The sequence below is a fragment of the Hylaeus anthracinus genome, unplaced genomic scaffold (assembly GCF_026225885.1).
Source record: "Hylaeus anthracinus isolate JK02 unplaced genomic scaffold, UHH_iyHylAnth1.0_haploid 5, whole genome shotgun sequence".
NCBI classification, from domain to species: Eukaryota; Metazoa; Arthropoda; class Insecta; order Hymenoptera; family Colletidae; genus Hylaeus; species Hylaeus anthracinus.
The window spans coordinates 9596618-9612751 of NW_026535322.1; the positions used below are offsets into that span (position 1 = coordinate 9596618).

The 16134-nt window shown below is 41.3% G+C and overlaps 1 protein-coding gene across 4 annotated transcripts in view; it reads left to right on the forward strand.

The window, feature by feature from the left end:
• Positions 1 to 16134, forward strand: part of LOC128895454 (potassium voltage-gated channel protein Shab) — a 61745-nt gene that overhangs the window by 24673 nt on the left and 20938 nt on the right. For all 4 annotated transcript variants that reach the window (XR_008461806.1, XM_054158052.1, XM_054158054.1 and 1 more), the window contains exon 4: positions 3187 to 3485. Coding sequence is in view for 3 of the 4 variants with exons in the window: in XM_054158052.1 (XP_054014027.1) it covers positions 3187 to 3485 (299 nt within the window). In the remaining variant the exon portion in view is untranslated. The remainder of the gene's footprint in view (positions 1 to 3186; positions 3486 to 16134) is intronic.

Here is a 16134-nt window from a genome sequence, read left to right on the forward strand (position 1 = left end):
AGTGGTTCCAACTACTTCCAACCGTTCGTCGTCGCATTTAGCGACCTTTTGCTCGCTAGTAGGAACGTGTTTTCGAACAAAATCCGGCGAGCACGGACAATTTATTGCTCGAGCACGAGCATCACATAGATGGGACCTCACCTTTACGTTCCTAACGCGACAGGAACGAACGTCGTCGTCGTCGAGTATTTCGCTTTCGCAACGTTACTTCACGAGATCACGACCCGTTTGTTCGAGTGACTCTCCACTGATCCTGCGTCACGGTTGATGAATTGGTGGCATTACGAAGAAAACTAAAGAAAACGAGGAAAAGGACACAATGGACACCGAGCCTGTTTTCAGGTCACGATATGTCCGGCGTGGATGGTAACAGCAAGGAGGGGGAATCCGTGTACGGACGCAGTCCTGCCCAGACCAGGTCAGGCTGTTATCCTAGCTATGAACGTTATACGGTCCCTCGTGGCGTCGTTGCGGTGCCTCGTCTTCCTGCTGCTTCTTCGGTCTACACTAACGAACAACCTACCACGCCGGACAGACCGATGTCTAACTTTTCGACTAACGATCACCCACACCTTCATACTTGGAACGACCGCACGGCCCTGATCAAACAGCACCCGTTCTATATCAAGGTCGATGGCAAGCAGCTAACCGCACCATTCCAAAATCACGATATGTCCGACGTGGATGGTAACCAGTTATCGGTGTTCTCGCTTCCGCTACTGTCCTCGCGCAGCTAACGAACGCAGCCTACCACGCCGGACCTCAGTCACGAGTCACGAGGTCTTTCAGATTCGTTATACGTCCATCGACACCCCATTGCTCACCCGTCACTTGCAAATCATCGAAACAACTTTTCGAATAATCGACGACGTTTCGATCGAATTTTTGACGATCATGACGTACACCGAGCATAAAAGTTTTATTAACGATTAGAAATATTACGAATTCCATTCCGAAATTAAATGGAAAAAAAGAATTCGTGATAAATTAGAAACTTGACGTTACAAACAAGCTTATAGATTCGTTCGGTTTAATTGTCGTAATTACAAAGATATTCGATTAGTTAAAATTGCGTGTACGTAATATTATTAATACGAGATAATAACTGGTAACGAAAACTGTTTCGACGATTTTCAAGTGACCCCTTCATCACACTCAGCACGATTCAATCGTACGCGATCGAACCTGCGTCACGGTTGATAAACTTATCGTTTAACGCCGAGGAAACGAACGACAACGTGGACGGCAAATTTGTTTTGCTATTGTCCGGCGTGGTGGTGGTAGATAAGCGGGAATTCCACACCCAATTGGATTTTTTTGTTTTCATATTTAATTTGTTTAAGGTCGCATCAACAATACAGGTTATTAGCGACCAACTTGGAATTTCTGGGTGTTCCTACGCGCATCTAGAAAGTAGAAAGTATTCGAAACCTCTCGACTGAAAGGATGGACCCTTAAAAAATTCGATTTCCGCGATATTGACAGTGATTAACTTACAGTCTCTCGGTAAATAAAATAACACGCGTAATAGTACACGTAATAGACCCTCAGGGGCTGTAGCTACGTTTGATCGCAAATGTAACTACAGTACGGGTTTGGCAATCCCGAGGTACCCGAGCTGGAGAGGGCCCAGTGAGCCCCAGAAAATAATTATGGGGGTACGCGCAGTTGTAGGTAAATTCAAGAATTTTCTTTCGCAATTTAACACGTTCACGCTGGCTACACTTATGGTCAGTGTAAGAAGTATTCGTACACCAAACAATTTAATAAGAAATAAGAGGTTAACATTAAAAATTTATTATTAAAATAAACATATGAAATTTTATTGGTATTATTATTATTAGTATTATTATTTGTTGGACTTTTACACCTCAGCACGAGGATTGTAGGGTTAAGGACGGTAATAATAATCGTTAAGACACGGTAAGCTAGTTATATTTGAACACATGGAGAATATACACCGTGAAAGCAATAAAAACGGAAAACAGCAGGCACAAACAAAAAACGCGCGGACAAGATGCCCGGCATCTGAATATGGACATGCATATGCATATGCATATGCTGACGCGCTAATTAGCCGCGAAATTCAACATTATTATTATTGGTATTATTATTAATTGATTCCTGTATGAATACTTATTACATTGACTGTATGTCCCATCGTGCGGCGTGTACCACCGGTGACTCACGTTCGCGTGTCAATCATAAGACGTGTACCACCGCGCCGCCCCCATGGCTAGACACAGAACTACCAACGCCCCCATGGCTAGACACAGAACTACCAACGCCGGCGTGAACGCGTGAAATATTAGGTTGTCCCAAAAGTTTCTTTCGTAATGTACACTCAATTATTTTGTACGGTAGTGTTTATATAAATAGATAATCTAATTTCCTAGATGTTGAAGTTGTAGCAGTAATGGAGCAAAATGAATCGTGCACAATTCAATAATGTAACATTAGACATAAAATATTGTGTATGTATTACTTATTAATAAAACGAAAGAAACTTTTCGGACAACCTAATACATATTTCAGTGAAAAACAAAGAGAAATCTCACAGTGTTAGTATTTAATAAAAAAAAAAAAAGGACTAATCACGCTTTGTTTTCATTAAGGTATATACGCAAATCGTGAAAAAAAAATTCTAGAATTTTCCCTACAAGCGTTACTCGCCGAAGGGGTTTTCCTCCCCAATCCATTCTAATCGCACGGAAAAGCGGAAGGTTCGTTCGCGTCGCCAATATTTTCTTCGAATTCGATTTCTATCTGGCAAAACACCAACGATACGAATCGGTTAAAATTCTTCTATTTCCGTGCCAACGAAAGTCCGAATTCGCGCAAACATCCGCGGTCCGATTATCATTCGATACAGAGGCACAGAATTAATTTTTACAATTTTGCCGCCACACCCCCCGTCCCGCTGCATGTCCCCGCCTAACTATCCAGCCTACCACGCCGGACCGAACCGAGCCACTTCTACTCCCATTTTACTTGTTACCGATACCAGCGAATCTACACCGCTGATCGCCTCGATATAAATCGATGCATGCCTCCAATCGGTACACACGTGCTCCCGATCGTCGCGAACTACTCGTCGCGAACGATTCGTCGCGGATCGCTTGCGTCACGGTTGATAAAACCGACGGGCATCGTGAAAGACAGAACGGACGCGGAACCTGTTTCCAGGTCACAATATGTCCGGCGTGGATGGTAACAGCACCGAGGGAGAGTCCGCGTGCGGACGCGGTCCCGCCCAGACCGGGCCAGGCTGTTATCGTAACTATGAGCATTACAGTCTCTCACGACATCGTCGCAGCGCCTCGTCCTGCTTCCCAAATTTGCCTAACGACCTACCGAACACCCCGGATAGCCCGAACCGTCGTCTATTGGACTTTGCGCAGAGCGTCCCTGGAACCCAAAACGACGATTACTTTCACGACGACGTGCCGGCCCAGCACGTGAACCAAGGCAATACCACACCTAGCGTAAGTCCCTGCCGTGACGATCTCTAACAAAAAAAAGAAAAAAAAAAAAGAAAAAAAAAAGATATCGATATGCGAATAATATCGATTACGTACTTCTCGATGTATTCGTTTATGTGTACGCGCCTGGAGAACTAGGTATCCGCGGGCATCTGATGATCCTTTGACCCAGAGCTGGCCGAAACCTCGGGGCCTCGATCACCCTGATTTTCTCCGATACGTTTCTCTTGTTTCCTTCCTTGAGAAACGTTCGAGAGAGACGAACGTATCGGTCTCGGGTCGGTCGAGGGGCCCAGGATCTCGTCCGACTCTGCTTTCGCCTAGTCCTGTCCGAAGTTGCTCCACGGGAAGCGTGACGGCTTCCATTCGTTGTTTTACGCGTACGCTATGCACGGTGAATCCTCTCTAAGAGACGCGTGGCTTCTCGGAGCTGCTAGCTCGGAGCTGATGTCGAGGAATCGCGAGGCGAGGTGTAACTACAGGCTTATCGAGAGGGCTCGACTTGGAAATAATAAGTTATTAGATTACGCGATCGTTTAAGAATGTATTTGAAATATAGGGGACGGGGACAGAATACCTTAGAAATATCTCAGAAGACAGAAATTAGTGTAATTTATGGAAGCAATTTTTGGCCGTCTTTAGAGGAACTTGATAATCCTTTGCACTCGAGAGGTGACTCTCAGCTACCATTAGGTTTCACGCAGCAAATCTACAATACCTAATGTTTCTTTGGGTTTCATTTCTTTGGAGCTCCAAGTGTCGGTAAAATAATTGTCGGTGAGGGTAAAGGTGATCCTATTTTCAAATCTAGATAGCTTAGAATTCATGGCATGGTAGATACCAGAAAAAAGGCCTCGAGTGCAAACTTTTTTCTAAGAGGTTTGGGACCCGGTGTCTCCTTCACTCCTATCGTTCAGTTGCACATCGCAAATCAAATAAAACGCACGTGTTCTAGTAAACCATTCAAACAGAAGAATTTACCTAAACTCGATTCGGTCGCGTCAAGTACATTCCGAATCGACACCATAGTGTATATTAATACGTAAAGTGTATAGTGTATATTATATCGTGTGAAATTTCGATACGTAACTCGACAAACCGCCTCGAGTTTTTAAGCGACAGTAATTGCTTTTACTAATCGCGGATGTCTAAGTGGCGTGGGCGGCCCTTAGACAGGATTCACCGTGCATACATCGATGTGTCGTTACATGTGTGGGCTTAACGCGAGCATACGTGGCACCTCCCGTTGGACAGGACTGCTTCAACCAGATTGGGTTCGATTCTTCTCGAATTTAGTGAAAAGGTATCGTTGGTTGCATCACTTGATCATTTCTTTTCCCTTCTTTTCGTTTCTCTTTCTTTTTCGAATACAATTTCGTTTAATCGACGACAACCGTACGAAATGGTACGAAACGGTACGAAACGGTACGAAATCGAACGTTTTTGATTTGTTTCTGGCGGAAATGCATCGATCGTGATTTTCAATGTCACTTAAGAAACGCACGTGAAGAATGTAAATACATTGATCGGAGCTGGCAAAGTTACTTTTCCTGGACGTTAACCTCTCGAGGGATATCGACGCGTGCGCGTACGTTTAAATTTGATATCAAAATTATTTATGATCCGAACGAAACGTGTACAGTAAGGACTGGACAAGTAGAAGAAAATCGAGACACGACATTACAATTGTCAGCGTTGAACGTAGAAAAGTACAGAGAGAGTGAAAGAGAAAAAGGTCCAAGAAAAAGAATCAGTCTGTAGAAGCGTATCGGTGAGACCATAAGTAATGCAACGATAAGTCTCACCGATATGTCGGCTAGAATCGTGTTACATCGCTCGTTCGCCGAGACTTGCACTTATCCAGTTCTTACTGTATCTATTATTTCGTCAAAGAAAAATTCGAGCCCATCTGTACAGACAGAATCGTTCATAAATTTCTGTATAATATCCGCACGTGGCTATTAGAGGCACGACTATCGAAACACCGGAACGATCGCATTGGATGCAGGGCTAGTAGTATAGCCTGACTTTGGTCAGACCTGAGGACATAGACCGCGCTCGATTGCGTCACGCTTCGATCTCGATACTTGGCTCGTGAAATGTATGTACAGGGTGTGAATATTACGGGTTACGAATATTACATGCAAACGGGCACGAGGTGATTCTTCGTGAAAAATAAGCACAAGAAAAGAATTGTAGATCAAATTTGATCGTTTGTCACTTATCGTTTAGTTGTCGAGAAAATTCACTCGTGTGCAATTATGGCCAAGACCATACCGTTATATATGGATTCAGTTCACAATGACATAAACAAAATAAGTAGAAAACGAAAGAAACTTGCAAAAAGAAATAAATATTTATTATATAAAACTAGCTGTGCCCCGCGGTTTCACCCTCGTGGAGTACTATTTATTTTATATGTTGTTTACGTTCGACTGACAGCTGAAACACGTCAACACCTTGTGATGTGAACCAATCAGTGACTGTCCTTTTACAAATATTGAGATTTCGAATTGAAACCTTATTTTTATCAAAATAATATTATCGTAATATTTGTAACAAAATCTCCTTGACAAATTTTGTTGAAATCTGTTCAGCGGTTCAGGCGTGAAAATGTAACAGACAGAGTTACTCTTGCATTTATAATATCGGTATATAAAATTGTACAGTTTACGAGTAGAAGAATCATTATCGGCGATCCATGATCCATTCGAAGGAACGTGCATCCAATGACATCGTTCTTGTTTGGTATCTGTGTAAACGTGTTTTTGCCGAATAGCCTCGGTGCAGGTTTCATTTCACGTTCCGAGAAGAATTGTTTTAGCGATACTCGGATCACGCAGAACGACACGATGTACCCCCAAGCACGCCTAGTATGAACAGTTTTTCATTTCTTTTTTTTTTTTAACGAATACATATGTGTAGAAAAGAAAGCACGTCGAGAGCATGCTTCGTGGTCGTTGTTAATAATTATCGATACGAATTAATTCGACACGGATAGATTTGCCCCCAAGTACATGTTTCTTAAATTTTAAAAGTCAACGAAATACTTGGGAGGACTATCTGCGGTGTTCAAAGTAAAATAATCGTAATCGTTGTTGTTCGAGTTACGGTGTACTATGCGGAGACAAAATGTTGGAGTAGTATAATCTTCTCGATAACGTCATAGAATTCTACATATTAAATTCTACATATATTACGATTTATACTATACCGCAGAATTTCAGATTATACCGTAACCAATCAGACCCACTGTCCAAATTCTCGTCTCCGGCACAGTACATATTATTACGAATTATTTCATTACGCACGGAAACAATACGCTGGTCGACAAGGAAATTGGTCGAACCATGGAAAGCTAAATCTTTGCGCGAGAAATTTGCGATTTAGAAAATTTGTCGATGGTCGCCTGAATTTGTCATCGACTAAGAAATTAGAAGGCACCAGGCTAACGTGTGTCACGCGTGCACGTCGCACTCGAATAATCTGCATCGGCTGTAATCTTTTCGCCACTCTACAATCACGAGCAGGACAAATACATAGATGATTAGTCGTCGGTGTGTTTCCTTCGGTTAATTATTATTTTGTTCTTGTCACAAGAACGTTCGCGTTCGATGTTCGATGTTTCTTGATTTCGATTTACTTCGCGTTCAGTTTTCGTTTCTCGATCGTTCGTCGATCTTTCGTTCCAGAATCGAACCGCGATTCAGGAACGTTGATTTCGATCGGATTTTCTCTTCCATCTTGGTTTCTCGCGCGCACGACCAAACGTACCTACAGGGTGTCCCAAAAGTCGGGGAGGAGCCGGAAATGGCGGGTAGCTGAGACGATTCTGAACAACAATTTCCTTTGCACAAATGTCGGATGGGGCTTTGTTAAGGAGATATTAAGAGAAAACCCCGACCAATCAGAGCGCGCGTAGACCGTTGGAGCGGCCGCGGTAGCGAAGGCTACGCGCTGGCGGCCGCGCTTGTACGCGAACAAGTGACTCGACGTGCATCGAAGGACATTGACGCTGCCGCCTAGCGCGTAGCCTTCGCTACCGCGGCCGCTCGAACGATCTACGCGCGCTCTGATTGGTCGGGGTTTTCTCTTAATATCTCCTTAACGAAGCCCCATCCGACACTTTTGCAAAGGAAACTGTTGTTCAGAATCGTCTCAGCTACCCCCCATTTCCGGCTCCTCCCCGACTTTTGGGACACCCTGTATAACCTATAACGTTGCACGCTCAGTGTTCGGCGATCTTTGTAAGAAGTTACTGTCCAGATATTAACGCATCGCATTGTCGAATACTTTCTTGTTCCGAACCGTAACTAGATTCTCAAATAAATGAAAAAGAATACGGTACGAATATCCCATTAACGATTCAATCGCGTATTCGCGATAGCGTTGGTTACATTACTGGACAGAATGACGCGACGGGATTGCGATTCCAACGCACACTGTAAAAAGGAAAATGAAAAAGAAAGTTCATCCAATCGCTCGCTTGTTTCTACGAGATTCGTTTCAACTCCACGTCGACACATCTCGCACGAATCTCGCAATCCTGTCGCATTCTACGCAACTGGCTGCAATAATACCATTCGCGTGTCTATTTCCTCCCTTCCCTCTTTCCGAAAAAAGGATTTTAGGATTAGGATTTGAAACGATCATCAACGAATCGAGAACTTGATCAATCTATTGGGTTGTCCGGAAAGTTCATGCCTATTTTTAAGAAAAATTCAAAGGCACATTTGAATTTTGTTATATATTTATTGAATTATATAAATACCATTTTGTTCCACGACCTTTCTACCTTTTAAGGGATGCACCCATGTTAATCGTTTTCAACCATTTCAATGTAAACAGACGTGTACCACCTACCAAAGATCGGCACGGATTTTCCAGACAAACTAATAAATTAAGATCGACATCGATCGGTTAGAGTTCGGTTAGAGATAATTATTGCAGGCAGAGGTAATGTCACTCGTTACCCCCCAAAATAATACCTTCTTCAGAATCATTCATTCATTCGCATTTGGCGGTAATTTTCTCACGGATTTAATGTCGGTGTGTTACAGGCAATGTCCGACAGCGCGCATTGAACCACCATCGTTGAACAAAGCCGCCGAAACATTCGTCTCTCTCACACACACACGAATTTTCCTGCTACTGTCGGACCTTGCCGAAAATCTCGGTTCTCTCTGTTCGCGCGTGTGACGGTCGATCGATTAATAATAACGAAAAAGACAAAAAAGAAAAAGACTGAGAAAGGGCTACGAAAATTTGCGATACATCGAGCAAACTCGACCCTTTCGATCCCCTCGAGAAACAGCGACAAATCGAATGCTCGTTTCGAAACGAGGAACTCGGATTCACGGTGAATCGTTCGCCCTCTGAAAAGCTTCGAAGAAAACCTTCGAAGCGTTCTCGCGCACGACGAAAGGTCCGTCAACCTTTCCTTTCTTTTAGTATTACTGGCAACGTCCGACACGATAGATTGCAAAGTTTCTCGTGGCGAATGGACGGGCCACGTGAACGGCGACGACCAAGTGCGTAGGACAAGAAAGAAACTACGTGAATGGACGGTAATCCGGGGTGTGTGAACCCAACCGCGGATATACGTCGACGTCGGACCTTGCCGTGTTCGATCCGAGGAAAAGACGCGCTTGCTCGACTCTCGAGACACTTTGTCGCCCTAGTAACTTCTATGCGAGGGAACTCGGGCTCTATATGGCCACGGTTTACCTTCGAATGCAAACAGACATTTGGGGAACGGAACGAGAAATTAGCTCGTTGATAAGAGGTGCGCGGTGTTTCGAGGCAAAATTCAAGAAATTTGTTCATTATTTGAATGCATATTTTAATGAAAAAGAAAGAGGAGTCTTACAGTGGTGATACTTGATATAGAACTTGATATAGAAATTCGGTCGAAAACGAGCCATGTCTGCGAATTTTTTCGAAATAATGTATTGCGCGGATCCTTAGAAAACTCGCGAGGCGTTTTGATGGATATTTGGTGACAACTAGACGGCGGAGTTTTATGCATTTACAGGGAATTTGAACGTGCAAGAAACTGCAAAATGCACACAGTATGGAAGAATATGAAAAATATTGAGGGTAAAGTTCATATTGTAATGTTTCCAGAGTAAAATAAATTCCTATTTAGGTTCAATTTTTGTAGGCAATTTTTTTACTTGCGTTTGCCAAGATGTTATTTTGCATAAAGATCCACAGTCTAGTGATAATAAATCATTTTTGTTTCCATACAAAATTTTACATAGAAAGTCGTGTATGTAGTATCAAACCAGAGATGGGCGAAAACCCTAGGCTTCGAATAAATCTGAAGTTTACCGATGTGTTTGTCTCGTTTCTTTCTCTGGAAAATGTTTAAAAGAGGAAATCCTCCATACGACGAACGTATAACCGCGGCCAGCTCCTCCGTACGGAAAGGGTTAAGATATGTATTTAAATTGTGAAAAGAAAAAGTTTCTTGAATATTGCCTGTAACAAGTGCGTGTACCGGGTTAAACTTTGAAGTGTAGAAGTACAACGAGGTCACTGTTCTGCTGATTGAATTACGATGCAGTTTATTGGGTTGATTCGTTTCTAACTTCCGCTGCGGTTAATAAATAATCATGCTTACAGAGAACCGCGTGGAGGTAAGAATTTTTCATTCGCATGATAAATGCGAATAAGGAATGATCGACGATTGTGGTTATTAAGATTTTGTTTATTAAGATTTTAATCGATTGTGATTAATTATATAACGATATATTCGGAAATAAACTGTAAACTAGGAAATGGAAGTTATTTACGAAGCGACTCGATGATTGAAATTCGTTGTAATTGAATTACTACGTGATTAAAATACAGTGGAATTAAGTAATTGAAATACGATGTAATTCAGTTACATTGCGTTTCGATGGTGTAGTAATTCATTTACGTTGCGATCGAATTGCACGATCGAAACGTATCGATTAATTCGATTTCTGATTACTCGACAGCCATGACTAGACTGTGGTATGTTTATGGGAATGCGTGAAAATGTAGAATGACGGGCACAAATGCAATAATATACCAAGTATTAACGATAAAATACGTATTACGATGTTTAGAGCGTAACACTTATTTAAATCTCAATTCATCTATAAAGAAAAAATGTGAATTTGTATAAACATTCGCAGTCTAGTTTCCTATTAGAAATTCTACGAAGCATCGGAACGATAGTGGCCATATTACCCCGAATTCCCTTGCGTCTTTTCGTTCTATTCACTATTTCTGATTTCCATCATGCCATGTCGCTTAACGTTCATTTCTTTTCCCTCATCTCGTGCCTTTTTCGATCGTAGACACATTCTTATGATTCATGCGGTTGGAAGACACGTTGTCTCGTATTATCACGGTACACCGTCATTGTTCTTAACCCTTTAGCTCGTGGCATATCAAACATGGACGCTAGCATCCCCGCGTTTTATTTCGGACTTTTTGATCTACGTTGATTTTGGTAAAAATGTAAAATTGCCTGTAGAGATTATTTTTCGCTTCCTCGGACAAAACGATGGCGTACTTCGTTAAATATAATGCGTAACTAATACTATTTACGAGGAAAAGAATTCCTATAGAAAAGAAGAATTGCTTGTCTTTAAAAAAAAAAGAAACAAAAATCGTTTCTAAAAATTATTTTCCATTATTTTCGTTATTTCTAATTATTTGCAGAAAAAAAAAATACCCAAAGGAAAGAAGAATAATGGTTTCTCGAAGAAATATATTTGACAACAGTTTCATAACTCGTCGAGACGTACAACTTTCGTTTAAAATTTCTATTCAAATTGACACTTGTCACGCATTCGACTTAAATTATCTTTAAAAAAGAATGGAGATGAAAAAATGAAAAATCACGAGCCAAAGGGTGCAAGTCGGTCGTGCGGTTTTGTTTTACTCGTTGGCAGCGGTAGTTCGATCATGCTGCGCACTAGGTGCATTCGAAAATGCGAGCTGTAGCCAGAGGTACGCTATTGTGCTCTGAATTAGGTTGCTTCGTTGCTCGATCGCTTGTCGCTCGCGTACGATTACTTTGTATGATTGTAGACGTGCGTTTTGTATCCGATTAGAACAGACAAACAAACAAAATGAACAAAAAGAAAAAAAAAAGAAAAGAAAAGGAAAAAAAAAAGAAAAAAGAAATGAAAACACCGAAAACGTTTCGCTTTTGTGCACGTTGTATCGCCATACACGTTTCCAACAGTCACGATCTGCTCGGCTCGATCGTGTCATCTACCGAAGTGAGACGAATTAAACCTAGTTGTATACACGCGATATATATCGTCAATGACGAAACGTTCTTTACCATTTTATAAATTGCACCAGATACCGCATCGCACCTTAGCGTCGATTAGTTCCGAGACCCTCGCTCATTCTCGTTTAGGCCCGACTAACGGGGGTGAAAAATATCGCTGCTGAATTTACTACACAACGGACGATTCGAGTAACACGATTCGCAATTTCTAACGCTCGAGGATCGATTGACGTTCGAAATTCTCGCCTATGATTAATCAGTTAACGTTCGATAGTCTGTATTATCGCGATCACGACGGTGATCGGGATTGGTTGTTCGAAACACTGCCTGTACATGTACATAACGTATAACATTGTATTACATATTAACACCACCAGCTGTAAGGATTCGGCAACGTAAACGTAGACCGATAGTTTGATTATCGTGCAGTCGTAACGTTCTATTGTTCGCGTGTCTGGCATGATCCTTAGGCGCGTGTTTAATTGTAATACGACGCCGTTTAAACGTCCATTCTAATGTTAGGAGTACCAAGTTCTTCTTGTAATCGAATAAAATCAATTTTCAATCCGACTCAGTGATTACTTTTGTGCGACTCAAAAGATTTCATTCGATCGCTCGTGGAAACCTCGAAGCCAGGCCGTCGACGCACAAGTTAGGGGCGGGTGACGTAATCGCGTCGATTCGATGGACTGACTTCGAGGATGAGATAATACGAGAGGAAAACGTTCAAAGTATTCGGAGTATTTAACCCTTTCGACCGGTGTCGATATACAGGGTGTCCCGTATGCCATTTATTCTTCTACTACTCGAATTAATATGTGAAACATGCCCCCAAGTGTTAGAAGAAAAAGTAATCTCTCGGTCACTATATATTTTTTTTTAATTTTTTTATTTGTTTATTTATTAAATATTGACATGGAACGACCTAGTATACGTGCGTGTGTCTCAAGTGAACATATCTGGTTGCCATTGGATAAATTAGAGTCGAGACTCGCGGATACGTACAGTAAATCCCATAAATATTCGTACTCTCTATGTCTACCGAAAAAGCTTGACCAAATTAATAAATGGTTTTGATTTTACCAAATGAATTTTTCAAGCTTATACTTGTATATATTTACGTATATATCATCGTATTTATACAAACGTACACTAGGAAACAATGAAATATAAACAAATTTCAATTTGCGTGTTTAAGGGTGTTCAACTTGAACAAATTTTTCCAATAAACATAGAGGGTACGAATTATTTATGAGGCTCACTGTATGTTAAAAAAATAACACGAACGTCATTTACGTCGAGGCAATTTGATTTTCAGCCGAGCTTAATTCGATGCAATTAATTTCTAAAAGAGTGAAAAATAGAATTCAAATGGAAATCGTCCGAGCCGAGAGGGTTAAATTATTCAAAGAATGGGGGACGTCTCGTATCGCTGTTAGATCCGAGCTCGATGGTAACGACTTCGAGGATTCCCGAGACGGTCTCTCCATTTTAGATTAGAATGTTTCATTTTCAAATTCTCTGCGACCACTCTGAGAATTTCAACCCCCCTTAGTTTAAGAAGCTCTATAATTGCTCATGCGTGGATTTCAATTATTTATTTTGGGGAAGCACGTACTTAAACTATAGTAGAGATGAGCAAAACCCTAGGCTTTGAATAAATCTGACATTTGCCGATGAGTTTGTCTCGTTTCCTACTTTGGAAAATGTTCAAAAGAGGAAAAGAGACAAACGTATCGGTAAACTTCAGATTTATTCGAAGCCAAGGGTTTTGCCCATCACTGAACTAGAGTTACGAGTGATCGAATACAGGGTGTCCCAAAAATGTTGAAGGTCCTTGAAAGGGGTGGTTCGGGGGGTGATTTGAAACAACTTTTTCCTTAGCGAAAATGTTAAGGAGATATTAACCGTTTGCACTCGAGGTCTTGTTTCCTGATATCTACCAATAACTCGAATGCTAAGCTTAGATCGACTTGGAAGACGTAGCCGGATTCGTGATCGCAAAATAATTTCAGATTTTATTGCACCTTTTACTGACCTTTACTGCACTGACAATCATTTTATTGGCACTTCGAATTCCTAAGAAATGAAACCTAAACAAATATTATTGTTGGTTGATTTACTGCGTAAAACCTAGTAGTGACGGAGAGTCGCCTCTCGAATGCAAAGAGTTAATAGAAAACCCCGACCAATCAGAGCGCGGTACACTAGCGAGTACCGTATACTACTGCGGCTGATTAGCGCGTACCCTATTCTACTGCGGCCGCTATCGCGTAGTCTATACTACTGCGAGCCCTCCACCGCCATCTTCCCGTTCTGATTGGTCGAGACTTTTCTGTTAACATCACCTTAACAAAATCTCGTACAACATTTTCGCTAAGGAAAAAATTGTTCCAAATCACCCCCCGAACCACCCCTTTCAAGGACCTCCAACATTTCTGAGACACCCTGTATAAATACACAGAATTAATTTCTACCCCTTAACGTATCTTCGTAAAAAAAAAGTTTACACATCAATTTCGATACTTTTACTACGCTTAATCTTCGCTTTTCCTTTTTTTTTTTCTATCGTAACATGTATTTAAATGTTGAGAAAATAGTTACTGAACGTTGCCAATGAAAGCTGCGTGCGTCCCTTTAAATTCACGTCGATCTTGCGGCCGATCACCACAAAGTGTGGGTAAATGGGTGTTTACACCTATCGAGAAATTCAGATCTGTTATGAGCCATTTTACTGTACGCAGTGGGTCTGAAAGGATTATTGAAGGATTAGCGAAGGCATATACAGAACAGCAGGTTCGACTAACCGTTCGCTTTAGATGTATGAGCGTTTACGATACCTCGGTTCCGGCGTAAGTAACGAAAAGCAAATTGTGACGTCCGTCCACACACGATGGAGTTTTGTTTATTTTTCGCTACGATGCGTTTCACTGTCACTTCGGTTTACATGCCTCGATGGAAACACTTTTTATCACACGTCACGTATCGTTGGATGGATGCTGGCGAATTCATAAATAGTGGTATCGATGATTCGCTGCGAGCGTGTTCTAGGGACCTTTCTTGAAATTTAACAGGAAACTTCGTTTTCATAGTTTTATTACGGTTTTGTTATGCTTTCGTGAGAATGATTCTCCGGGAGATTTCGGATAGCGTTAGGACAGTGTTTCCCAAACTTTCGCTCGTATAGAATCAAATTTCATTGTTATTTTTTCATAATACATTGTATCGCTAGTTTTGTTTTCTTTTTAAATATTTATAAATATTTTGATTAAGAGAAAGAGAGAGAATTTCCAAGTGTGCACGAGTCTCGAGATTTACTCGTTATCGTTTAATTTTGCATAGAATTGCATCGATCCTTGTTGAAAGTGCGAAATGGCACAGAAAATTTTAAGGCTACATCGTTATTTTTATATTTCATGTTTCTTTCTTCTAATGAGAAGTTTGAGAAGCACTGTCCCAAACGACATAATCGGCCACGAATACCACGATTTATGAACCCATCTACGCATCACACGTTTACTTTGTTTGACAAATGAACACAACCGTGACACATTTACCTTTTCACCCTTAGATACGAGAAGTTTCTCTCTCTGGCTCCACGTGATCATACGTTGCCTCGTTTTAAGCCTTTGAAGCACCCGTGATCAAAGGTGCTTGCTTTCGATGTGAGATTACGCAAGGCTGGGGAAAAAAAAAGGTCTTCACGGAAATTTAAACGCAATTTATACGACCGTAACCCGAATTCGTTTCGCAGTCGAAAACGACCCATCTTCATAATTCTCGCAATGTTTCCTCGTTAGCGAATATTTTCAGGTGAATTAATTAAATATCGGATTCACGCGAAGCGGAACGAATCCCCGTGAGGACTTTGGAACCCATTTAACGACGAATTTTCTATGCGATAAATTTTATTCGGTTTCTATATGTTGGGGAAAGACCAAAATTATTACTACGGACGATTTTTCTTGAATGCGTGCTTCAAAGGATTAATTGTTGGGTTGTCCAAAAGGTTCATGCTTATTGATCAAACTATTATCTAACAGTAAGACCTGTCCTAATGCCAGGTACCGAAAATCGAACAACAAATGTCTATAAACCATTTCGTCTCATTTCACAAAGTCATATGAAAATGGCAAAAATTAACGTTTTCCAAACAAACTATTTTGTAATGGTGTCGGAAGTATCACTACATGCACATCTGTTTCTAATCGCATTTTGTTTGGTTGGGGTTTAGAAAATGGGGTATATTCCGATCGGGTTGATTTTTTTTATCATAGGTAGCCCTTCACTTGGGGATTGCAATGACGGCCATCTTGACCCATTACTAACACACACACACACACACACACACACACACACACACACACACACACA